The sequence below is a fragment of the Malus sylvestris genome, chromosome 10 (assembly GCF_916048215.2).
Source record: "Malus sylvestris chromosome 10, drMalSylv7.2, whole genome shotgun sequence".
In the NCBI taxonomy this organism is placed as follows: Eukaryota; Viridiplantae; Streptophyta; class Magnoliopsida; order Rosales; family Rosaceae; genus Malus; species Malus sylvestris.
Window position 1 is genome coordinate 20,295,564 of NC_062269.1, and position 27,077 is coordinate 20,322,640.

The following is a 27,077-nucleotide window of genomic DNA, read 5'->3' on the forward strand; positions in this document are numbered from 1 at the left end:
ACCACACCGCACGCTCGCCTTGGATCCAAGTAGGTGCATGTCGTACAGACCATGAGAGGGTTCCGACATGCTAGTCGTACAGACCACTAGAGGTGGTTCCGACTAGTAGGTGACCTTAGATTACGTGCGTAGATGATTGATGAGAGAAGCACTAAAGCGTATCATTACACCATTCTTGTCGTACAGACTACTTCAGGTAGTTTCGACTTATGTGCAGAGTAGTGCCGTACAGGTCACCGTGGTGACTCCGGCTGGATTGGATATTGAGCTATGGAATTAACCGTACAGGACCAACTGTAGGGTCTCCGGTTGATTCATTATGTCACCTTTTATTTTGATGCACCCATGTTTTGTTATTGACATTTATGGCATGTCATATTCCTGGATTTGTGATATATTGGTGATTTGTGACGTATGAGGTTTTATATACTATTATGTTATTTTCTGGGAAAGTATACAGGTTTTACAATGAGGGGTTAGAAATGTTTTAAATGAAATGTTTTGGAAAACTTTGGTTTTACTGACCCACTCAATTTTGTTTTTGTGCCCCTCTAGGTTCTAGTTAGCAGTTGGTGGCTCACGAGGTTTTCTTCGGCATTCTGACAGACTTCCTGCATGTAGGACTCACCTGCGGGTGTTGTAATTTAATTATAATCCTACTTGACTGCACCTAGTTTTTTTTATGCTATGAACTTGTGTACTGCACACTTAAACTCACTCTAGCATGCTAGTTGGATATTCTGCTAGTAGTTAGTTTTTATTCCTTCGTATTTCTCATACCTTTTGCTTCCGTATTGCACTTTTGGTTACGTCACACTCACGTGATGGCCAACACGCCTTGATTCTAGGATCGGGGTGTGTCATTTGGGGCCCTTCCAAAATTGGCTCTTTTGGTGGAGCTCATTGATTTGTCACATTTATTGATGATTGTACGAGAATGACTTGGGTTACTTTGTTGCAATCGAAAAGTGATGTGAGTGTGTTAATATTGAACTCCGTTATTTCTTTGATATGCATTGTATTGTTCAACAGACCACATGTTCGTATACTCCTCAACAGAATGGTTCATGCTTATCTTATTGAGGCTTGTCTTCCCTTGTATTATTGGGGTGAGGCCCTCACGTTGGCTGCCTACCTTATTAATCGACTTCCCTCTCGTACCCTCGAGTTTCAATAATTCATAACCATTCGTAAATGTAATTTCAATAACATCATGAATATTCCGTAAAAGTTATTAAACCATGAATTCGATATAAACCATAATTATATAAATCCAAAAAACATAATATAAAACGTATTAAATTCATGAATTATGAAATGCATGCTAGGCTAATATTTTGTAAAAATATTTAAGTTATGAAGGGATCCACTCACAGGTTTTCCATTGCCCGAAAGTCGCTCGAACTATCGAGAATGTGATCACTTCCCACCAACGCGCCTAAACATAATTAGGAACCCTTCAGTAAAACTCTACCAAAACGTTATAATTTTGGAAAACGGATGGTGGATTTAGATTCGGCACGTCGAGGAACCTCGGGTTTTTCCTCCACGCGCCGCTGTGCTTGGCGATCAGTCGCCCCGACTCATCGAAAATCCAACAACTCCAAAAATTCTCAAATTTTACAGGAATGAAGATCTCGATGAGAGGAACAACTTTCATACCTATGACTAAGGTCAATTTGACTGGAAAAAGCCCAAATTTCACTAAAACCAGTCGACAACCCTATAAAGGGTGTTTCTTGATTCGTCCTTAAATCGACTTCGACGCTCTAACCAATGATTGGACATTGTTCCTGAGCTCAAGGGGAGGCTAATGGTGGTGGTGGTTGAAGGGTTTACCTTCAGGAATGGCGGATTTCCGCCGATCTCCCCCCAAGGTGTCGTCGGCGCCATCCCCACGAAAACAAGACCAAAAACCATCGAGTTTGGGGTGGAACTTGAAGAATAAAGGTCGTGAAGTCGTGTGCAAGTGATGGCAATGGTTAATTCGCCGGGAAAACGCCGGAATTGGCGTCGAGGTGTGTAGAAATCGGATCAGATCGGCGGGGAGGAACCGAGTCAAGGATGATCTGATGCTCCTCCACTCTCTCATTTCCCCTCATTTCTTCTTTTCTCCATTCGTCACTCTCTTCTCCCGATTGGCCTTCTCCTCTCCCTTATTTCTCTCCTTTATTTTACATCTCCACCGACCATCTCTCATTTCTTTTAATCTGGGCCACACACGTGGCATTCCAGATTTTGCTCCAAAAATCTGGACCCTTCCAGAAAATATTCAATTTACTAAAATGCCCCCGACTTTAAACGTTAATATCTCATTCATTATAACTCCAAATCATGTTCCATTTGTGCCCACACGTTTGTAGCGATGAGTACTATGCAATATACGCAAGAAAATGAGTCTTACGTGACATGACACGACAGTCAACAAAAGTCAATACTTTGCCTCGAATGGTATTTTCGTAAATTCACTTATTAAAATTATAAAAACCATAATTTTTTGAGACGGGTCGTTACAGTCTTCTTCATGAAGCCGCCATACAACACAGAAATAGAGCACAAAGGTTTCCAGAAAATTTCAAATTTCAAGCAAGATTTTGGATCACCGAATGGTGCTAAGAACACCCAGTCGACACCTCAAACGCGCCTAGGCGAGTTTTTGCGCACTTCCAGAAAACAGAGGTAAAATTGTTTCCGCCTCGCTCCAAGGCCGCCTAGATGCACCCTGAGGCGTGTCTTTTAAAATACTGATTAGGAGTCAAAATCATGCTTCAAGTTAACCATAGTCCATCACTACATAAACTTAAAATACTGAAGGCACTATTAGAGCATGGAACATAGTGAAGGTGATGCAAGTTATTATTGTTGAAGATCAACACCATCCCAATTGGTGTTTGGATTCTAGAAAAGTCTAGCAAATACAAGCAACACGCTTGGAAGGCAGAAGGTTCTAGAGAACTTTGTCCAGCTGCAAATGAACTAGACCATTCTAGTTTAAATATGCATGTTAAGTCGGTGGACATGCATAATATGCTAGAAAATTCAAGCATCATTTAAGTTGGCAAGACTATTATGCAAAGCCATATGTCGGTGAAGTGAACATGCACTAGAAAGTGCTAGTGAAGTAGGCAAACATGCCTATAAATATGTATGTGTGTCGTAATGTAATCAAGTAAGTAACCAACCAACCAATCAAGAAGGCAACCAAGTGAGAGTGAAAAGCAAGAATAGTCTTGTAGGAGTGTAAGTGATCTAGAGTGTCTCTAGAAAGTAAATGAGCGTCATTGCTTCTAAAGTTGTGTCCTTGTGAGTATTGTAATATTTTGTGTGTGTAATACAAGTAATTTGTTTACTTGTGTTGTCTCTCCAACACTTGTGTTAGAGTTGTGTACTCTAACTTTTTCTCAACAATTATATCTAATATGCCATACCTGTGCTCTTGACTAATTTCAAGAAGTGGTTTGTAGTCCTCCCACTTAGAAGATGGAGTTATCTCCTGCAACAAATAATGAACCAGAAAGATGAAAACAAGGAGGTAATATAGAAAAATATAGAAAAATATTCTATTGGTGCCAACCAACAGGAAAATAAGAGAATCATAAATATCAGAAATTGGAACACAGCACGCTACACCTTGATAGAAGATAAAAGATGAGAGAAATCATCTGCAAGACATTTACGCTTTTTAGCTTCTTTCTCCCCTTTCCCTTGCTCGTTCAAGTAAATCACTGAAAACTAGCTGCAAGGTTGTTGAAAATCACAATAAATCATTGCAGCATGTAGTACAACAACAAAGCACTTGTTGTAAGCATGAAATGAAAAAATAAAAATAATCGATCCATAAAAACTAAATTATCAACAGAGATGAGCCTTTAACAGATTAGTCCTTTTCTTGCCACGTGGAAACTTTGCCAATGTGGTTGACACTTCAAACATCAATATGAAAGAATAAAGTTGCACACTGATGTTTTTATGTGTTATATCGATTTAGTTTAAAAATGCATAGCAACCTACTTTGTAATATGTTCATCGATGCTTTTTTTGAAAAATTGGTACATTGGTTGCTGAAGCATAGGCACGATAGAAATTAACAAGAAAAAAACACTGTTACCTATAAAGGATGGGTTGACCAGTGAATGTCCGTGGTGGTTTCCACAAATCATACCTTTAGTTATTTAGATGATTCTTAAGAGCAGCGACGACAACATGAAAGCTAATATCCATGAAAGATTCTAAGGTCCAGATGACCAGACTATTAGAAAAGAATAACTTTTCATTTCAATTAATAAAATTACATGATAGTTGTATATATACAACTCATTTACACATGTCACCATCAGCCACTCCAACTAACTAATTACACATTTAAACTGATTAACAAATATTGAATTACATCTCTAAGTATTAACTAACAATTTCATTTACATAAGTATCCTTAATATCCCCCCTCAAACTAAGCTGAGGAGTTCGAAGGGAGAGTTTGTTGCGGAGAGTTCGAAGGGATAATTACATCTAATTATCCGTTCTTTTGCAAGATAGATCCTAGGTAGCGAAAGCAGTCGCTCTTTGGTATTTCCTGATCTCCAATCCTCACCCCTAACTCATTTTGGCCTCCATTTGCACTGAACTTGCACTCCATATATTATGTCTTTGATCGGCTTAGGTGAAGACCTTTAGATTCCAACACTTCTCTCCAAAGGTTAAGCTTCGCATTTACCCCTTCCTGAGTTTTATCTATCAACACTATATCGTCTGCGAAAAGCATACACCAAGGAATATCTGCTTGAATATGTCCTGTTAACTCATCCATTACCAACGCAAAAAGGTAAGAACTTAAGGATGAGCCTTGATGTAATCTTACAATAATGGGGAAGCTTCCGGTTTGTCCTTTATGAGTTCTTACGGCAGTCTTTGCTCCTTCATACATATCCTTTGTAGCTTGGATATATGCTACTCGTACTCCTTTCTTCTCTAAAATCCTCCAAAGAATGTCTCTTGGGACCCTATCATACGCTTTTTCTAAATCTATAAAGACCATGTGTAAATCCTTTTTCCCATCTCTATATCTTTCCATCAATCTTCGTAAGAGATAGATTGCCTCCATGGTTGAGCGCCCTGGCATGAACCTGAATTGGTTGTCTGAAACCCGTGTCTCTTGCCTCAATCTATGCTCAATGACTCTCTCCCAGAGCTTCATTGTATGACTCATTAGCTTAATACCCCTATAGTTCATGCAATTTTGTACGTCGCCCTTATTCTTGTAGATAGGCTCCAAAGTGCTCTTTCGCCACTCATTTGACATCTTTTTCGTTTTCAAAATCCTATTGAAAAGGTCAGTGAGCCATACTATACCTGTCTCTCCTAAGACTTTCCACACTTCCATTGGTATATCATATGGGCCTACTGTTTTTCTATGCTTCATCTTCTTCAAAGCTACAACCACTTCTTCCTTCCTGATTCGACGATAAAATGAGTAGTTTCTAAACTCTTCTGAGTTACTCAACTCCCCTAAAGAAGTACTCATTTCATGTCCTTCATTGAAAAGATTATGAAAATAACCTCTCCATCTGTCTTTGACTGCGTTCTCTGTAGCAAGAAAGTTTCCATCGTCATCCTTGATGCACCTCACTTGGTTTAGATCCCTTGTCTTCTTTTCCCTTGCTCTAGCTAGTTTGTAGATATCCAACTCTCCTTCTTTGGTATCTAGTCGCTTATACATATCGTCATAAACCGCTAACTTAACTTCTTTCACAGCTTTCTTCGCCTCTTGCTTCACTCTTCTATACCTTTCACCATTTTCATCGGTCCTATCCTTGTATAAGGCTTTACAACATTCCTTCTTAGCCTTCACCATTGTTTGTACTTCCTCATTCCACCACCAAGATTCCTTTTGGTGTGGAGCAAAGCCCTTGGACTCTCCTAATACCTCTTTTGCTACTTTTCGGATACAACTAGCCATGGAATCCTACCTTTGGCTAGCTTCCCCCTCTCTATCCCACACACACTGGGTGATTACTTTCTCTTTGGAAATGGCTTGTTTTTCTCCTTTTAGATTCCACCATCTAGACCTTGGGCACTTCCAAGTCTTTTTTTTTTCTCACTCTTTTGATATGTACATCCATCACCAACAAGCGATGTTGATTAGCCAAGCTCTCTCCCGGTATAACTTTGCAATCCTTACAAGTTATACGATCCCCTTTCCTCATTAGAAGAAAATCTATTTATGTTTTTGACGCCCCACTCTTGTAGGTGATCACATGTTTTTCTCTGTTCTTAAAGAAGGTGTTGGCTAAGAAGAGATTATATGCCATTGCAAAATCCAAGATAGCTTCCCCATCCTCGTTTCTTTCCCCAAAACCATGGCCACCATGAAAACCTCCATAGTTGCCTGTCTCCCTGCCCACGTGTCCATTTAAATCTCCTCTTATAAATAACTTCTCCGTTTGAGCAATTCCTTGCACCAAGTCTCCAAGGTCTTCCCAAAATTTCTCCTTCGAACTTGTATCTAACCCTACTTGAGGTGCGTACGCACTAATCACATTGATGAGTTCTTGTCCTATTACAATCTTGATTGCCATGATTCTATCTCCTACCCTCTTGACATCTACAACATCTTGTGTAAAGGTCTTGTCCACGATGATGCCAACACCGTTTCTCGTTCTATTTGTGCCCGAATACCAAAGTTTAAACCTTAAGTTTTCTAGATCCTATGCCTTAAGACCAACTCACTTAGTTTCTTGTAGGCACATAATATTTATCCTTCTCCTCACCATAACTTTCACTACTTCCATAGATTTTCCCATTAAGGTTCCTATATTCCACGTTCCTAAACGCATTCTACTCTCTTAAACTCTACCCTTTTGTCCTAGCTTCTTCACCCTCCCCCGTCTAATAGGATCAAAGTACTTCTTTTGTGTGTCCTGTGTAAAGTTGATAGGAGCATATGCTCCCAAACAACTTTGAGTGGAGTCGTTCGAAAGGAAGTTTCTATGACCCCCTTGCTCATTTAACACTGCATCCGGGTGCCGATGGAGATACAGTGACCCTTGCTCACTTATCACTGTGCTCGGGCCACACAGCGCGCCACTTACGGGTGACGCCCTAGCTTTAGCGCGATTTCATTCTGGATTCATTTTCATAAGGATTTAACGTAACCGAGGAGTGCCGGCTGTCGACTACCTGACGCCCTCCCCCTCCTCCTTTATCCGGGCTTGGGACCGGCAATGTAAGATAAACTTACACAGGCGGAGTTGCAGTTCATAAACTATGGAACAATAAAATTTATTTTAACTGCTAACTGAAAAGTACAATTTTCTACTGCTTTAATAGAACAGATTTTGAAAACTCACTAAAATAGAAGGATTAAATTCTTAGAAAAGTTAAAAATACACAGATATTTCCATAAAGCAAAATGTAGGCTGTGACATGCCACCGCCCAATCCAAAACCAACCCAGAATGTCAATCCAATCAAATTAAAATCCCTAAAGTTTCAAATTTAAGAATCCAATTGACAAAAGCTAACCTAATTAATTGGATTTCCCAGCTAGGACAACTGAAGCTGGAGATACATACAGTATATACATACATATATTGGAAAATGCATAGAAATTTTTATTCATCAGATAATATTGGAAGTTAAGCGTGATAATTACAAAGATAGTAAATTAAGATAAAATTGAAGGAAAAATCGTACCAGATGAGTGATGAAAGCCCAGAAGCACATGAGAAGTGAGAACTTCAAGCCTCCGAGCGTTACTGATTTCCCATCTTTTATCTCAACTATAACTCCAACCACAATCTCATTCTTCATGTTTTAAACATTACAATGTTATACCTCAACTTATAAATTCATTAAAATGTCATATCTCCGTTAATTTTTAGTCAATTTGACTGCTAAATGATGACGTAACAGGAGTGGGTTCCACTCGTTCACCAACTGAAATAAAAAAATAATAAATTATTTATTTATTTATTAATAAAATTAATAATTTGATTGTTAAATGATCGCGTGATGCATGAGTGAGTCCCGTTCCTGCCACATCATCATTTAACAGTCAAATTGACAGAATATTTAACAGAGGTATGACATTGCAACAAATTCATAAGTTGAGATATGAGATTGTGATTTGACCCATAAGTAAGGTAGTTTTATGTAATTTACACTATTTTATTTTATCTAAACTACATATTATCTCTACTAATCTCTACTAATTAATAAAATATTCATTATCAACCAATGCCCTATGAAATTACCGGTTTAACCCTCCAATTAAAACAGAACATAAATAAGAAATATAGGGTAGAAATGTAATTTCACACAACCAATTTTTTTTTAAACCTCACCTACATGTAATCCTAACATATCTCTAATTAAAAAAAATTAAAAAAAATAAAAAAATAAAAAACACACACACACAACTTCCCACTCCCACATTCTCTATCACTCTCTTCCTCTCCTTCTATTTCAAAAACAAAAATAAAAAATTTTCTCACACACCCATATGCTAGTAAATATTAATAGAACTTTCTTTATCAACCAAAAGAGGGGTAAAAGACTACTTAGTCTTCTATCACAACAAAAAAGTTAAGTGTAGTAACGTAATTTCACAGAACAAATTTTTACTGTTATTTGTTTAAGTATCACGGACATGTGATTTTAACATCTCTCATTTTTAAAATTAAAAAAATAAATCGCTCCCTCTCTCTCTACTCTCACATTCCCTCTCACTCTTTTCTTCTCTCCTTCAATTTTAAAAACAAAAATAAAAAATTTCATACACACTTTGCATGTGGGTGTGTGAGCATATACTAGTTTTTATTTATTGGTCTGAATTTTGCAGTGTTTAAATAAAACGGGAAATTTCAACCTAGTCCTTAGTTATCCATGGTTATTTTGCAATTACCCAAATTGTCACATCCCAGCCCAGGCCTCCACCATATCGCGGGCTCGACTCTGCCGTAGCACCATATTGTCCGCTTTGAGCCCCGACCATGCCTTCACAGTTTTGTTTCTGTGAAAATACGCGAGCAGAACTTCCCAGTAAGTCACCCATCCTTTGAATGCTCTGGCCTCTTTCTCGCTTAACTTCGGAATTCCTACAGAATCCGAAGCCAGTGAGCTCCCAAAAAGTATCGTGCTAGGTAAATATAGAAATATACATATAAGGTTTACATGATCATTCCCCTGGGCGATGTGGGATGTCACAATCCACCCCCCTTAGGGGCCCGACATCCTAGTCGACACACTTCCAGCCAGGGATTGGCTCTAATACCAAATTGTCACATCCCGGCCCGAGCCCCACCACATCCCAGGCTCGACTCCGTGTGTAGCACAATATTGTCAGTTTTTGGTCCTGATCACGCCCTCACGATTTTGTTTTTGGGAACTCACGTGAGCATAACTTCCTAGTGGGTCACCCATCATAGGAATGCGCTGGCCCCTTTCACGCTTAACTTCGGAGTTCCTACGAAACTCGAAGCCAGTGAGCTCTCAAAAGGCCTCATGCTAGGTAGAGATGAGAATATACATATAAGGCTTACATGATCTACTTCCCTAGGCAATGTGGGATGTCACACAAATCCACCTCATTTAAGTGGTTTATCTTTATAATGTGGCTGCCCTAGGGATGACAATAAACCGAATAATCATAGATAACCATCGAATGGGCTGAATTTAGGGATGAAAATTCGAGTACTTTTCAGAGATGGGAAAAAACGTGAATATTATTTAGTTACAGTTTCGGATATTATATAGATCCTTTATCCATAAATGTCCCTGAATCTGCCCCAATAATATATATTTCATACATAATATAACATATAGGATTAAATATATGAATATTTACAAGTATTGAAATTATTTGATGATTTGTTTCGTCTTTCTCCTATAGTGGCTATTATATTTACTTATGCCATCCATTTTTTTATGGGACCAATTTGCCTTAATTTGCTATCATAAACACCTCTAAAAAGTATTGTTAAGTTTTTGATGGTTTAATGTGGATATTTAATGATAGAATTAATATCTATTAAATTATAATGCGTCAGTTGAATGAATAATTTTATTGCATTAATGAAAATGGATATAACAATTAACCGATAAGGAATTCGTTACTTGGTACGTATAGTTATGGATAATCCTCGATGGATAATTTGCGGTTGTAGATATGATTAATTTTCGTAGTTATGAGAATGGATATAACATTTCTATTCCAAACCGAATTATTGACATCCCTAGGCTGCCCCTCTTGTTGTGGTAAATTTTATTTTGGTGAATATACTGTAGTAAGATTTTAATTAGACTGTTTAACTGTGGCAAACATGAATTAAGTTAGTTATTGTTAGTAGCATCACCCGTCCTCCTCTCTTTGAACTTTGGAACAATGTGTGTTTCTGCCCTCTTAGGCCATCTCCAACTGGAGGGTTCAGAGGGTCAGAAGGCCGAAAATAGCCCAAAAATTGTCTCCAACCGAGGGTTAGGCCAGAGGGCTCGTGGAATCTGAGAGGGCCTCATGGAATCTGAAAGGGCCAAAGGGCTGGCCAGAAAAAACACCAAACATGTCGGTTATAACTGACGTGGAAAGATTTATATTATTTAATATAAATGTATTCCTAACCGACAAGAATGATTAAACTAGAATTTGAATCTAGCGGCTAGCTGGCGCTAGTTACCATTGGATTCAATTTTATTTTATTTTTATTTTTAGATTTTTGGGCCTTTTTTTTTAATTCTTAAAAATTCTAATTTTTTTTCCCTATAAATACCTAAACCATTCATTCACCATTCCTTTAAATTTAATTTGTAGTTTTTAAATTTAATTTGTCGTTTTTAAATATAAATTGTAGTTTTTAAATTTAAGTTGTTATTGGATTTGAATTTAAGTTGTTGTAGTTTTTAAATTTAAATAATAAATTATGTTTGGCCTTTTGGCCCTCGGTTGGAGACGGTTTTTTGTGACAGGGCTAAAACGAGCTCTCTGGCCCTTTGGCCCTCAGTTGGAGACAGAGGCAAATATGGTCATATACTGTTCATTAAAATATTAATATCTTGGAGAACTAGAGGGCTAAAACAAACCCTCTGGCCAGCCATCGGTTGGAGATGGCCTTATACTCAAGTTTGAATTTTCTTTTATCTAGATTTGAGTAATTTAAACTTAAAAAGGCAAAAAATAAAAAAAAAATTAGAAAGGTTAAAGCGTAACTGGGAGATTTCTGAACTAAGATCATAAGTCTTTAGATCAAGCGGTATGAGATACTTGAAGTAGAGATTATTTGTTCAAATATCCGTCTAATTCAAAGAAAAAAAAAATCCTATTTAACTCATAAACGACATGTAAATGAGTGGGGTACATACATTCCTGGTTGATGAAAAGAAACAAAAAATACTTGACTTCTTACAACGTAAGAAACTAAAACTGCACTTTGTCATACATGTAGCAATTATACATTCACCTTTCTTCTTATTTTGTTGTATTTTTTTTTTTATGTATTACGTATTCCCTCTTATCTTGCTCTGGAGTTTCCAAATATTTTCCTCACAAAATCATTACAAATTTCTCCTAATCAAGACGAAAATAAGAACAAAAAAAGGCCATTTGATGGAGTTTTGAATTTCTTTAAATTTCATTGAATTTCTATATTCATATCAAATGAACGTCCTTACAAATTATCAATCACAAATGAATCACACATTGTCAAGTGAAAATATTAGAGTGCATGACAATACTATTCATCGATTAAATGTCACAGCCCGTCCCAGAGATGTACATTATTTTATTCACGATGATGTGAAAAGACGGAATTGCCCTTGAGCGTTGGTGGCGTTGTGTGACTAAGTTTTGGTTTAAGGACCAATTTGATGAGTCCTTCGAATGTTGGACCCAATTGCAAGTAAGGAAAATAATTGGTTTGATTGGTGGGTGTGCAGATAGGACCACACACACCTCCACATCACCTTCTCTCTCTCACTCCCGTACTCTCTCTCTCTCGGTTTCTCTCTCTCTCTCTCTTTGCTATATGTACGGACAAGCACCAAAATCACCTCAAACTTCTCAGATCGAAGGTTTTGAGTGCACCATTGTGTTCCTCGTGGTGCTACGAGTTAATTGGTACCCATTTCAGGTAAGGAATCCTTCAAAAAACTCGTGGACCCGTAACCTTATAGGAAGCTTAAAGAGGTCATCACGAGTCTCGGGGTAGTTCATTTGAAGAATTTGGACGTCGGGATCGCGAGAAACGAAGAGTTGCAGGTTTGGTCGAAATTTCGAAGCTTCCCCGACGTGATTTCGTGAGATTTGAAGCTTCAAATAGGTATAACGCCATTCTTCTCACTCTAAGCTTTCATTTGGTTCAAATTTCGAAGAAAATGGTTGAAAAATGAGTGAGAATAGACGATTAGAAATTTTTCCCAGCTTTCCAACGACCGACGACTCGCCGGAGACGAAAACAGAATATTCCGTCAGTTTGGACGGAATATTCTAACACCATCAGTTAGGATTGACGGTTACCGTTAGGATTTAACGAAATATTTTGAGGAATATTTATGACGCTGCTTGTAGAATCCATCAGGATCCCCTGCGCGTGGCGGCGCGTATTGTCCTGCCTTGGCCGGCGCGTGCGGGGTCAGAAAATTATTTTGAAAATTTGGGGATGATCCTGAGGTTGTGTAGGTCATTGCGGTATATTCATATACCCAAATTGAGCATTGTATGAGAAGTTATTAGCTAGTTTTTGCCTATGTGCTTTAAAATAATATTTTTATAGTTAATTCGCATATAGGTGAGGCTTATCCCGAGGACGAGCGTATCCACGGGTGACTCGGGGGCTACGACCCTTCGACATACCAGTGAGTGGGCTTTTGTTTTCAGTATATATTTATATACTTGATATATTTCCCAGAAATGCATTTTTTAAGGAAAGTATGCTTTGAAATAATATGCCAAATGTTTTCATATTCTGAATATGCATTTCATGGTTGCATATATATATAAATGTGGTGCTGTGAGGCACAGGTAAGTTCAGGTAAGCTATGTTTGGTTATGTGAATCATCGATGATGTGGTATGTGATTGAATAATGTTGAGCTCATAAAACTGCACCTAGGGTGATTGTGATTTAGCCAGAGATATGAAGTACATGCCTGTTTATTTACGTCACCTCCCGCATTATATGCTCATATTGGATCCAACTTAAGTGCACAGTCTTGTCGTACATACCTTATTTATGGTTCCGACTTGTAGGTGACTAGCGATTTATCACCCCGGCTATTATGAGAGAGTAAAATTGAGCATAATTATATTACACCCAATCTTGTCGTACATACCCCTTTTTAGTGGTTCCGACTTATGTGCAGTATATTGCCGTATAGGTCATTGTAGTGACTCCGGCTAGATTGACTTTTGAGCTATTAAGTCAGCCGTACAGACTACCACAGGGGTTCCAGCTAACATATCATATTTCTATGAATTTATTCTTACCTGAATTGCTTACTTTGTTATATTTTGGTATGGCATACATTTGAATATGATTATGTGAAGCATGAATTGAATTGATATGCTTTCATATATATATATATATATATATATATATATATATATATTATGTATATGCTTATATCTTGATTCTGGGAAAAATTATACATGTTTTACAGCGAGGGGTTAGTATATTGATAAATGAAATGGTTTTGTAAAGCATTTGTTTTTGCCCACTCACGTTTTCTGTTTTGCGCCCCTCCAGGTTTTAAGTAAGCTTGCTATTGGTGGCTTGAGGACGTCAGCAGTTCTGACCTATCTAAATAATAGTAGGACATTCCTGGTACTGTATAACTAGTACTTGTCCTACTAGACTGCACCTAGACTTATTATGCTCTGATTAGGAGTGTTTACGTTTGTATCTAACTCCTATCACTTCCTGTTTAGTAGTGCACTCTAGTAATTTGGTTTTTGCTTATTCGTACATTTCTTTTAATTATTGCTTCCGCACTGTGTACATGGCTACGTCACTCCCACGTGACGGCTAGCATGCCTTGATCTCGGTCGGGGTGTGTCATTAAAAATATTGTCACAATAACATTATAATTGTGAGTAAATTTCTCTTTTGCATTCTTTTACAAATAATAAATACCTTGCTCTTTGAGGAGTTTCATATTAAAATTATATCCGTACTAACCAATACAAGTACACTTTTTCTCTCCTCACATTGTTCGCTAAACAAAGCATAAGTACGCAACACTTAGGATAAGGAACCAGATCCTCTCCGAATCCACTAAAATTGAGTCACCTAATCAATTAATCCAAGCCGTTGAAATTTGATCTAACGGCTACAAACAGGAGGCCCTCTAAAAGTTATAATAATTGTAGCCGTTTGATCAAATTTCAACGGCCTAGATTAATTGATTAGATGGCTCAATTTTAATGGATCCGAAGGAGATTCGATTCCTTAGGATAATGCTAAAGAAACCAAATTTAAAAATCAAACGATATGTCACGAATAAAAAATAAGTACGTTAATCGACACTTAATTAATAATCTAAACATCTATATCCAAATCATTTAATTTGTAGATTTAATTTAAAAATGGGATACTTTAAATGCGGTCCCTAATCCTTAACATTCTTTGATTAAAACCTTAATGATATTCAAAGTTTGATCAAAGTCCCTTAACTTTGTACACCTCATTATATTACAATTAATATTTATATTTTTATAGTTTGACATTAATTGTTTGATATTTTATGGGATTTATAATCCTATAAATTTAAAATCCCTCATTATAATACTATTAGAAAATGTTACAATAAAAAAATTCAAACATTTTGATTGAATAAAATGGATAAAAACTATGTAAAAATAAGAAATAATAAATGGCAAAAGAATGTATCTATAGTGTTAAAAAAATTGGTACATTTTACAAAAAAAAAAAGAAATAAATTGGTACATTTCACATATAACAAAGTAGTACATTAATAAAGAAGAATGAGTACATTATAAATAAATTAGGGTACATATAAAAGATTAAAAAATTATGAGTACAAATGAATTTTTAAAAAATATAGGCGCTAAGAGAAATTAATACATGGGTACAAAATAAAACTAAAAAGAAAATACTACAAATTTAAAAAAAATGTTGCAAATTAAAAGTGGGTACAAACTAAAAATATAAATATATGATACAAAGTTTAGGCATAAAACATAAATATACCATATGTAATTTTTCTATCATTGATTAAATATACAATATCACGTGATAGTATACACATGGTACAAACACAAATAAAACTTTAAAAAATATGGGCATAAAAAGAAACTAATATATGGGTACAAATTAAAAATAGGTACAAACTAAAAATAAAAATATATGATAAAAAGTTTAGCCATAAATATTAATATACTAATTGTAACATTTTTAACACTAAAGGAATATATTTAAAAGTAAAAATATTTTATTATTCCAATAATTAATAATGTTATTAATATCCAAAAACCTTAATAAAAAATTAAAAATAAATAAGATTTTAATCAATAAAGTAACAAAAATAAGAACGTCAACCTAATTTCTCTTTTAAAAATTTGATGACGTAACATTATCTTTCAATTATCAGTTTATCACCATTCCTCCCTAAAATTCCAATCAAATCGAATACCACACGCCAATTGGAGCCGAGGAAAACTCGACTGAGCTTTCATGGGGTCTCATCTTCTTGTCACAATCTTCAACACCCAATCCACCTGTCTTTCTTCTCCAGCTTTCTAGACCTTCCTCCACATTCCTCTCTCTCTCTCTCTCTCTCTCTCTCTCTCTTTCTCTCTCTTTCTCTCTGTGTCTGCATCCGACTCCTTTTTCTACAGCCACCACGCCATGGCCTCTCTCATCTCTCACTCAACTCTCCAAGCTCTCCAATGGCGTCTCTCTCCATCGCTTCACATTACTCCATTTCCTCATGGCCTCCCAAGAATAGCAACACCAGTACCACCCTCTCATCTTTCAACAAAACCCCATTTCGTAAAAACACCCAAAATCTCACCTTTTCGAAAAAACGCCATCATTTTCTCACGTTTTCCATGAAAAATGACCAGGAAAACGAACCCACTTCTTTTTCGTCGCCGTCGTCGGCTGTTGCAGTTTCCGAGAAGCCGAGCGACGGCAGTGAGACCCAGAAGAGTGAATTGCCAGCAGAAGGAGCTGACTCTGAGTCTGAAGAGGAGAAAGAGAAGCAGCAGGAGACGGATTGGAAGACGGACGAGGAGTTCAAGAAGTTCATGGGAAATCCTTCCATTGAAGCTGCAATAAAGTTGGAGAAGAAAAGGGCAGATAGGAAACTCAAGGATCTTGATAGGGAAAGTAGTGGGAACCCATTTGCAGGGATCCTGAACAAAGTTTTGCGTGACAGTTTGACCAGAGAGAAGGAGAGGCTGGAGAAAGCTGAAGAGACGTTCAAGGCAATTGATCTTAACAAGGTAATTTTCTTCTACTTTTTCCCCCTTTGCAAGTGTTTGTTCATGAAAGTTATAGTCTGGAAATCAAATTTTTTTTATGGTGTAAGTGAAAAGGATGCTCTTTTGGATTTGGATGTGATTAAACATACTTGTTTATGCCAAAACATGACTGGGTATAGTTAGGGAAATTGACCAAAATGATCATTTGCTGAAATAATAAGTTTTTCAGTATGTTGTTGATATTTGATGGTTGTGTCGTTGATATATAATTCTAGTTTAGCAGTTGGGATTTGATTTGTGATAATTTTAGTCATTTTCCTTTAAAGTATAGCTTACTGGTTATCAATTTATCAGAAGATGACCCGTTGAGAGCATTTTGTATCGTTAGTTTATGTAAAGAAGTACCAAACCTTTGTATCTTATGTTGCGTCAATTTTGATGTGGCAGTTAAGGAGTTGTTTTGGGTTTGATACATTTTTTCCAACTGATGTTCGGAGATTTGGAGATGGAGGCATTTTTGTTGGAAATTTGAGGAGACCAATTGAAGAGGTCATGCCCAAATTAGAGCAAAAGCTATCTGAAGCGGCAGGAAGAGAAGTTGTGTTATGGTTCATGGAAGAAAAAACTAATGACATCAGAAAACAGGTACTGATATAAGTATGAAATTGATCTAAATTGATCCTAGTCTCTCAAATGTTGATGATAATATTCTTACTTTGATTAAAAATTGATGTTGTTTCTAGTTATATATTGACATTGGTTTGTTCTTCTTTAAGGTCTGTATGGTGCAACCCAAATTGGAAATTGATCTGCAGTTTGAGTCAACCAAGCTGAGCACTCCTTTGGGTTATGTGAGTGCAGTAGCCTTATGTGTCGCCACGTTTGGGACCGTAGCTCTAATGAGTGGCTTCTTCCTGAAACCTGATGCTACATGGGATGACTACCTTGCCAATGTTGTGCCCCTCTTTGGTGGCTTCCTATCTATTTTGGGAGTTTCCGAGGTATTTTATCTTTTATTTGATTTGTCTGTCATTAATCTTGACAGTTCATATCATTGTCTGGCCTAGAATAATCAGGTTAACCTGGCAAATCCTGTTTTTTTTAATGATGTGTTAGTGTGACTTTTCAAGAAATGGAGAATGTTAATCCAACATGAGGAGCATACCGAGATTATTAGGCTTAAAAATGAATTTTAATTTAGAGAATACATATACGAGGACATTTTGCATTCCTTTGTTCTGATGTGATGGTTATGAGTTTTTGTACTCCGGTTCTAACATGGCCTGTATGTGACGTAATTTTGTATCTCTCTTCCATTCTAACAAGTTTCTTTTACACAGATAGCGACTAGAGTGACAGCTGCTCGTCACGGTGTAAAACTCAGTCCATCTTTTCTTGTGCCATCCAATTGGACAGGCTGTTTAGGAGTGATGAATAACTATGAATCACTGCTTCCAAACAAGAAAGCGCTTTTTGACATTCCAGTGGCACGCACGGCTAGTGCATATCTTACATCACTGGTGCTTGCAATTGCTGCTTTTGTGGCTGATGGAAGCTTTAATGGGGGTGACAATGCATTGTAAGTTCTTTACAGACCCTTACTCAGAAATATAACAGATTGCTTTTTTAAACGTCCTGCCCAAAGCTCTAGCATCACCGTCTTAAACTTCATCTGACCTCTGTAATCTCACTAATTATTTCGTTTTAACAAGCATTCCTTTTTCTTTTCTTGGCAGGTATATAAGGCCGCAATTCTTCTTTAATAATCCCTTGCTTTCTTTTGTCCAATTTGTTATTGGTCCTTACGCGGATGACCTTGGAAATGTGCTGCCCTATGCAGTGGAAGGTGTTGGAGTTCCTGTTGATCCCCTTGCCTTTGCTGGACTTCTAGGTCAGTTCTTTAACCTTCTTAATTCATATTACAGTTTTTACCTCATCCTCCCCCCCCCCGTTCACAGCCCCCCCTCCTCTTTTGCCGCTCCAAAATTTTGAGTGCAGAGTTACTGTGCTAGTTGGCAGAAAGTTTTCACGAAATGACAGTTTCTATCTGGAAACTCAACCTCTGCAAATAGCTTGGCTCCCGTGTTATATCTAAGCAGTCCTTAAGGTCACCTAAATTGAAAGAAATTATGTTGAGTTGTATAAGACTACATACTCTGTTAGTGTGCTTGTGTGACAAAATAAAACGCTACTCAAATGTGTGAAATAATTATGTTGGCATTTTGGGAAGAATCAGAAAAAATAAAGGTTGGCATGATTACTTAATGCCAAAATCCAGCATATGCTTAAGCATTAGTCAAATGTATAAATTTAATCTGGATACAACTACAAGGTATTGACTGCATTTATCGACAGGGATGGTGGTGACTTCTCTGAACTTGTTGCCATGTGGGAGACTCGAAGGAGGCCGGATTGCACAAGCTATGTTTGGGAGAGGTACGGCTGCTCTGCTATCGTTTGCCACATCGCTTTTACTTGGGATTGGTGGCCTAAGTGGAAGTGTCCTTTGCCTGGCATGGGGATTATTTGCCACCTTCTTCCGGGGTGGAGAAGAAATGCCTGCGAAAGATGAAATCACCCCCATGGGAGACGATAGGTTTGCTTGGGGTTGTGTCCTCGGCCTTATCTGCTTCCTCACGCTTTTCCCTAACATCGGAGGGACGTTCTCCAGCTCATTTTTAAGTGCACCATTTTTCAGGGGTGATATGTAAATAGGTCGAACGTACTGTATCTTCGCATGTTCCGGTAGGCTGATGACCGTATTTCAATATCATTAGGGTTCTTGTTCTGGATTTCAAGTTTATAGGGTTTTGATGTGAAAACTAAAAATGATGCAATATCATGTGTTAAAGTTAAAACGTAAGATGACGCGTGTTATGGGGTTTGGTTTGTGTGTATATTGATCTTACTCAGTCGTCCCAGCCGTGCAACTGTAGATTACATCACATGTAGGATAATGACGGGTGAGTTGCGTAAAGCTGGGGTTTAGTTTCAAAATTTCTTTTTTTCTTTTTTTCTTTTTGTTTGTTTGTTTGTTTGTTTTTGAGAATTGAACACAAACTAGAAAGTAGAAGGCCATATATTCTTGTGAGAAGGAAGCATTAGAACACGAATTGTGACGTTTTATTTTATTCCATGATGAAAATAGCGGCAGCAAATACAACGTAGCAAAATTAACCGAAAAAGAAAGGTTGCGGGTCTGCTGACTCCAAAATTTTCTTCTCGTCACCAAATTAGTTTTGTGACACCTGTCTTGATACTTAAATGGAACTGTAATTTTAGTCTAATAAGGGAAATGAAAAGATGTGAGTAAAAATGGTTTTGTTGGGTGACAATGTATTATTGGATTCAGACGCTACATGACAGTGAACCTATTTCATGCAAGTTGTTCTCTGTTTTCCTCCTCAACCCTTTCTGTGAATCCTGAGAACCATATATGTATGCCCTGCATATGCAGCAAGCAAAACCATATAGAGTCAAAGCAATGTCACACATCAATGTTTGATGAATTCTAGTGATGAATTCAACTATCTGATGCATACTATAGTCTCCTCAAACTTAAAGTATGCATACCCAACTTGTACGGATGGTATATGCTGCCTGATCTTCTCCACTAAAACCCTAACCTCGAGACCCTCGTTATAGAAGATAGTGTAAGTCGACTATAATATGCACACTAAAGGTACTAACCTTGAGAAGCCATTGAATCGAAGCACAATGATGAATCATGAACAGCAGCACCAAGCAAAGATCTTCTGCTCTCTCTACACGCCTTATTCACTCCTATATGGGGTAGGTTTTGTGCTAGAATCTTGTGTATAAGAGTAGGGACCTAAGCTTTATATTAATAGGTGAGACTATTAGGTTTTCCTTACCCATAAAGAAAACCCTAATACATATCTTTAGCACTTCTAAAATCCATGACCTAATAGGAAAGATATTTCCAATAATTATAGATTTACTTCACCACCAAGTAATCCGGGATAATCAAATATTCCTTCCTATCTTGTATTGTAAATCAATTAGGACTCCTAAATAGATGCAAGCCCAATAAAAGTCTTACAAATAAAGCAACATATACAACACATACAATTTAGCAAATAACTCACTACTAAGTACTAACAAATGAGAAAACAGAGAAATAGCTATAAAAGGGACGCTTACCCCAACAATATGATCATAGAGGGTCATTGCTAAACAAATGTAAGGCCTTTACAACTGTACTTTGTTGATGCAAGTTTCTGTTGTCTCTAGCTTTGATGAAAATGCACCTGCAAAATAATCAACACATTTGATCAAAGACCTAAGTCTCATGCGCCCTCAAGGTGTGAGGGGGGAGGGGGAGTTAGGCCAATGGATCTATGATGCCTAAATTAGTTTCTCTAAAAAGATTAAGTGTTTAGGATTTTTAAGGGGTAGCTAAAGCTTATAAAAATTTAGTAGAGATTGAGGTATATATAAGGGAGTGGTTGACCATGGTGTTAGGTTTTTACCCTACACATGGGAGCATCCTATTGGCCAAGGTTTATGGAGAGAATATTCTCAAGATATTAAATAGGAAATAATATTTTGACATAATGGTGCAAATATCCCTAATTGATATAAATAGGGATTACTTACTTGAATGAAGTCAATCTTCAATTGCGAATGTATTAAAGATAGGATTTGGGTAATTAATACTTATCTTTAATGCTTTAACTTTTCCTTGCCATGGGCAGGTGAGCTGTGAGCAATTGTATTTAGCTGCTTGGACCTTAAGGTGCTGAGCTGCGCGTGGGAGTATCTGAGAAGCCTGCCTATTTAATGAGGACAATCTTGTCTTTCTTGAGCAAAAGTTCATGTGACACCTCTAGGATTTTTGGGATTATTTTAGGCTCTATAAATGCCCTCACACCTGCTGGGATGCAGGTAGAAAAATGGCAGTAGGTGTAGAAATCTCAAGCTGCATGAGTGTGTAAAGTTGTTTCCCAATTTGATGTAGACTCTTCTAGGAAAGGAAACCAATTGCTCCTAATACGTATTAGTTTTGCCTTAAGTAGGGGATTATAAATTTGGAGAACAATCTTCATTCCAACAAGGAAGAGAGATATTAGAGGAAATTTGTTCCCATTCCCCTAGCTCTATTTTTCTCTTGCCCTTGTAAAGAGTCGTTTCTCATTGTTGTTCTTCTTCTCCGCGCCTCACCAAGGTAAGAAAAACATAATTTTCTTTGTCTTCTTGGGTGGTGTTACCACAGGGCAGCCGTCGAGGTGGTGTGGCTCGTCGAATGGCAGGGGCCAGGAGTTGGATTGGCGTGGGCTGATGAGGTTGCATGGTAATGGCCACAGCTTGGGCTGCTCGGCTCGACTGGAGTGAAGGCAGTTGCACAACTAGGGCCACGACTAGAGGCACTAGGGTGTAGTGCAGAGCAAACCATGAGGCTCGAGCTCATTCTGGAGGCCTAAATTTGACATGACTTAGTCAGGCATGCTGGATGGTGTGGAGCAGTTGATGTCTCGCCATAGGTTACTTGACGTCTCGAGCAAAGGTGATCATGAGTGGGCGAAACGAACGGCACACTAGGCATGAGGTGAACAACATGTTAGGCGTGAAGCTGGGCGAGTCACGAGACTTTAGCCCTTCTAGATTTAGGCTTGGCGCGGGCCAAGTATGATGAGGCAGGCTCGGGCTTGCTATACCATGAAGGGAGAGAGAAAGAAGTGTAGGGCACCATCTCTTTTGCTTGTGACTTAAGCCACGGGTTAGGCTTACTGGGCCAGGAATTGCATGGTTGAGGCCATGGCTTGGGCACGAGCCGCTGTGCTTGGTAGGCTGGGCATAGGGTCGTACTGCTTAGGAGAGAAAGATATGAACCGAGGCCCATGTAGGTCAAGCGTCAGCTAGAGAGAAAAATGGGACCAGGTCGTGGGGTTTGGCATGTGTTGCTGAAAAGCTTGTCATTGATTTGACTTTTCCTAAGTGGAAGAAAAAAACTATTGAGTATAAGCCTGTGAAATCTGCTATTACGAAGGTAGCCACAACCATTGCTTAGAGGATTGTACAATGAAATTGTTCGGTGCTGCCCTTAGTGTTTATGTTTGTATCGAAGCGCGCATTAAGAGCTAAATCTAGTTCCGCTTCTGAGAAAGGGAAGTTTGTTTGCATGGGCAGTTGAAAGATCCATCAAGTCTGGTTTTGAGGAGTTTCCTGAGGTTTGTACACTGCTGAAGGATAACCTGCTTGAGAACGTCAATGCATGCACCAAGTTTGTTAATAACGTTGGGAAAGTTGTTTTCCGCTCAAACTCTTTTGTGAAGTGCCCTACCTACTCGAGGTTCTCCTTGCTTGCTACAATGCATAAGACTTTTATCATGGCAACTAAGTTTATACGTGTTGATCAGGATGCTATTAAGTATGCTAAGGAGGCCGAAGTGGCGTTGACGGCTTAACTTCGCCTGGATATTGAAAAGATCGAGAAACTCGAATTTGAACTCGCCGTTTTGAATAGGTCTAATGTCTCTACTCCCACTTCTATGCACCTAGCGATCATTCATCAGGAGGTCGTTGATTTGAAAGGTAAGCTTAATGCAACTTAAGTGATGTTGGAAGCTACAAATAAGGAAGTTAGTCATGTTGCACTGGTGGTCTAGTGATATGAGCATATTTATGCGATTTAGTTAGCTTGTTTTTTTTGCATTTTCATAGCTAGTTTCTACTTGTTATAGTGTTTTAAGTTATTTTCGTGTGTTTCTAGGTCCAAATGACAAAATGGGCAAGAAAGAGCATTTTGGAGCAGTTTTGGGCCAAGAATGGATAACACATGAATGAAGCAAGGTGGATGGACGTTTTTGAAGTTCAAAAGGCTAGGAATGTGCTGAAAAGATGAAGAAAATAAATTCAAGACAAAGAAGATAAGGAATCAGCTTAAAAGAAGGAAACATTATCCAAAACCTTATCCAACCTTATCTTATCCAAGCTAACCTTATCTTATCCTATCCTAATCTTATCTTACCTTAAATCCAGCTGTAAGGGGACCTAAATTCTGATTTCTATAAGGTTTATCCATGCCCTAGACTTATGCTGCACCACCCCTTATAGAACCCTAGAAAGGTGGCATCTCTCCCTCTTTTAGAAGCTTTGGAATCTGCCAAGGAATCCCTAAAAGAGTGCCGCACCCTTGTTGTTCTAGAAGCCCTAAAATCTGCTAAAAACCCTAATTCTTTTCCCTCTTGGATTGGGCCATGCCTTTCCTTGTCCTTCAAGGAATTGGTGCCACAAACCCTAAGCCTTTTCCCTTTAGAAATTGTGAAAACCCTAGCCTATAAATACATGTTTTCAGCCACAATTTAGCACCACCACCCCCATATAATTCTATACCACAATTCACACCAATTACAGATAAATTCATCAAGTGTCGCAGCAAGGGAACGAAAGGAGAAGATGAGTCTTGTGCCGTGCCACCATCCAAGGGTTGTGCCGCAAGTCACCTGCAACCATTGGAGATTTTCAGAGTTTTTTCTTCCCTAATTTTGTTTCCATGTTTATTGTACTTTGCTTTTCAATTATTATGAACATGAGGAACTAATTCCTTTTTAGTTAGAGGTGAATTCGAAGCTATGATTATATGTTTTATATTAATTGATTGTTGGAAATGTGCCCTAAAACCAATCATATGATGATACTTTACGGACATTTCACATGTTAATCTAGTTTAATATCAAGGGCAAAGATTATTGTTTGAGCCGTCTCATATAAATGTTATATGCTTAAACGATAAGTCCAAGGAATATGTGATTGGGATAATGCGATCTAAAGAAGTTAGATTCATGAGACCATTCTTTCGTAGACACATCCTAAACGTTCCTGATCATAGGATTGCCAATTGGGCATTGACAGTCCGTTAAGATCAGTACGTGTTGTGTCTTCTCTCAGGGAGAGTGACTAGTCTCGAGTCATTGGTGTGTGTGACATCAAGACAAGTACGTAGGTGCTCAATAGAGAATGAGTTCACTGAACACGATCAACGAAGAGTTCTCATATTCATGTCACATGTAAACTCATGGTTGGGATAATGCAAAGTAGTCCTTTGACCTGAGGCATCATAGTTGTCTTGTGGTTAAGTCCTTGATCTTTGATTATGTCAAAGTCACTCCATCAGGAGGGTGTCCACGGCATAGTTGGGGTTAAGCCACTTAGCTATGGAGGCAAGTGAATGCGCAACAAGGGATCTCTAACCTTCAAACCGTTTGAGGGAGAATACTTTATGATATGATTAAGAATCTCTGGCCAGAGTATGAATGAGATTTAGGAAAGTCGTTCCAAATCACATTCAAGGTAATCATATAAGCACACGAATCACATTGGATAGTAGACATGAATAAACTATCAAACCAAACAATGTGGTCAAGAGTATTGTATTAGAGAAAGACCGTATTGCATTTGTAATCCTAAATTGAATAGGTTCTCTACCTCTTCTGATTAGCTTGGGTAACCATGATATGCTGCTAGGTGTCACTCTTGGTTTGTGGAAGCCCTAAACGTGTATAAACACTAAAGGGAGAATTGAAAGTAAGTTTCAATTCACAATCGATTTGAAAGAGTTTTAATCGTCCACTGCCTCGCTAAAAGGAACCTAATGGATCGTACACCGTGTAAGGTGGAGATTGAAGAAACAATGGAGATGAGTAAGAATAATTAAATGGTTTAATTAATATGTTAATTAATCAAACGAATAAGTTCGTTAAAGACCTCGGGATAGTTTTGGACCTTAAGGCCCAATGGGCTTCGAACGTCAAGCCCATTGACTTAAGTTGTATGACAATTTAATGAATAAAGATTCACAAAGGCCCAAAAGCCCAAATCCCTTATGTGGCCGGCCATGTGTGTTGAACTAGGGTTTTTGGTTCTTTAGGTCATTTAAAGAAGTGACTATATAAAGAACTTTATAGCCTAAAATTCAAAAAAAGGTTTTCTTTTAGGAAATTGGAGAGAACACAAAGCTCTCCTTTCTCTCTAAAGAGGCCGGCCCCCTTGGAGGGATTATCTAGCAATCCCACTCCTCCAAGGTCACTCATTTCTTCTCCAATCTAACCTTGGTGTAGACACTTAGAGGTTCTCAATTTTGGGAACTTGGAGAACCATATTCTTCCATCCAAAACCATGGATCTAAGAAGCAAGGAATGAAGGCCCTCTCTTTGCGTGATTAGCCTTTGCTTATGCAAAGAGGAATCTACAAAGGTATAAATTTTTCAACTCACTTTGATTTGAGTTGAGTCTTGGTTCACCAATCTACTAGGCTTTGAATTTCATGGGTAATGTTTTGTTTTTGAATGCATGCAAGCATGATTCCGCCTTTTAATTGTTAAATGCATGCTATAGATGTTATTTAAATGAACATGTTTTTAGAAAATCATCCATCATTGATTACGTCCAGTTATTGTTTTGCATGCATGAATTTGATGCTAGAGTATAAGGGAGTTTCACCTAATCGTTATGAACTTATATTCACAAGTAGTGGAACTCACTAGTCATGATTGTGTTAAGTAAATTCTAGGCAGGAGTATCATGCTTTTCATATTTACGAATGCTTCGTCAATGCTTATGGTTTTCCAAGAACTTAATGACCTTTGATATGTCTTTCTATCATGCTTTCATAGTTAGGGAACTTGATAAGGATAATTTGGTTGTGATGTGTATTCCATCCAATTCAATGAGTTAAGGAAAATTTGATGGTTAATTTGTGCTATCACGGTTAACTTGGGGTGTTGTCATTCATACTCTAAAGGAATAATAACTGGAAATTGGTTTGTATGCATATGTCATGTGTGGAGAAGGACCCTCTAACTAGCTTTTCACTATTTTCAATTCACCAAATTCGTTTTTATAAAGTGTTTTATGCAAAGGTTCTGTTTTAAGTTTTAAATTCGTAAAAAACAATCCCCCTTTCATTGAGTCTTGTTATTTGGGTCAAAGTCTATTTTCTTTTAGTCTTTTAGTCAAGTTTAGTCTTATTTTCGTTGAAATCAGTTGTTAGGTCTAGAGTTGAGTCTTTTTTATTGTTTGTTGTTGTTTTGAGTCTATAGAGTCTAATTTAGTGTTTTTAAGTCTTATTTGTGTTGACTAGCATCCTCAGTTAATCCCCGGTCTAGAACTATCCCTACTTACATCTTTACTACAATTGTCAACAATAGGGTTTAATTTGTGTGTCAAGTTAATTTTCACATCAAATTTTGGCATCGTTGTCGGGGTTTAGCAAACTTGCTAATCTCTTTTGTTTGAGTCGTGTCAAAGTGTGTTCGTGTGTTTGTGTGTGTTTGTGTTTGTCTTTGCCATGCCTTCTACTTGGTTGCTGAGTTGTTTTTGTTCCTTGTTTCAGGTACTAGTTTACGACTCGTAGTTCTCAACCTATTTGTGCAAACATCTTGGAGTTTGACGATGATTTTGAACGAACTTTGAGAACAAAGAGGAAGCAACCAAAACCTAATCCACCTAGTTCAAGTTCAATGGCCGAATTTGAATTTGAATAAGAAGAAGAAAAAGAACAAGTCATGGCAGCAAACAATCATATAATCAAGGAACTTTCAGCCTCGGGGTTGGACAATGCCGTGCCCCTTTGCATTCAATACCCTGTGGCTACCCAAGGAAGATCCAAACAAGCATCTTAAGGAG

The 27,077-nt window shown here is 37.8% G+C and overlaps 1 protein-coding gene and 1 long non-coding RNA gene across 2 annotated transcripts; both read left to right on the plus strand.

The window, feature by feature from the left end:
• Window positions 1–12,064: 12,064 nt before the first annotated feature.
• On the plus strand, window positions 12,065–14,094 carry LOC126587452 (uncharacterized). The gene is made up of 3 exons (XR_007611075.1): window positions 12,065–12,307; window positions 12,776–12,842; window positions 13,732–14,094. It is a non-coding gene; the product is annotated as an uncharacterized LOC126587452 (long non-coding RNA).
• Window positions 14,095–15,704: 1,610 nt separating this feature from the next.
• On the plus strand, window positions 15,705–19,293 carry LOC126587331 (probable zinc metallopeptidase EGY3, chloroplastic). Its single transcript, XM_050252369.1, has 6 exons — window positions 15,705–16,451; window positions 16,878–17,075; window positions 17,207–17,431; window positions 17,771–18,009; window positions 18,167–18,321; window positions 18,786–19,293. Exons 1-6 carry the CDS (start codon window positions 15,894–15,896, stop codon window positions 19,139–19,141), a joined length of 1,731 nt encoding a protein of 576 aa, XP_050108326.1. The 5' UTR covers window positions 15,705–15,893; the 3' UTR covers window positions 19,142–19,293.
• The last annotated feature ends 7,784 nt before the right edge of the window (window positions 19,294–27,077 follow it).

What these genes read in the sequence shown, in the direction of transcription:
- LOC126587331 (XM_050252369.1), top strand. Translation starts at nt 15,894, where the DNA reads ATGGCGTCTCTCTCCATCGCTTCACATTACTCCATTTCCTCATGGCCT. An exon ending in CTAATGACATCAGAAAACAG is followed by an intron (nt 17,076 to 17,206) that starts GTACTGATATAA and finishes TTCTTCTTTAAG; the next exon opens with GTCTGTATGGTGCAACCCAA. An exon ending in AATGGGGGTGACAATGCATT is followed by an intron (nt 18,010 to 18,166) that starts GTAAGTTCTTTA and finishes TTTTCTTGGCAG; the next exon opens with GTATATAAGGCCGCAATTCT.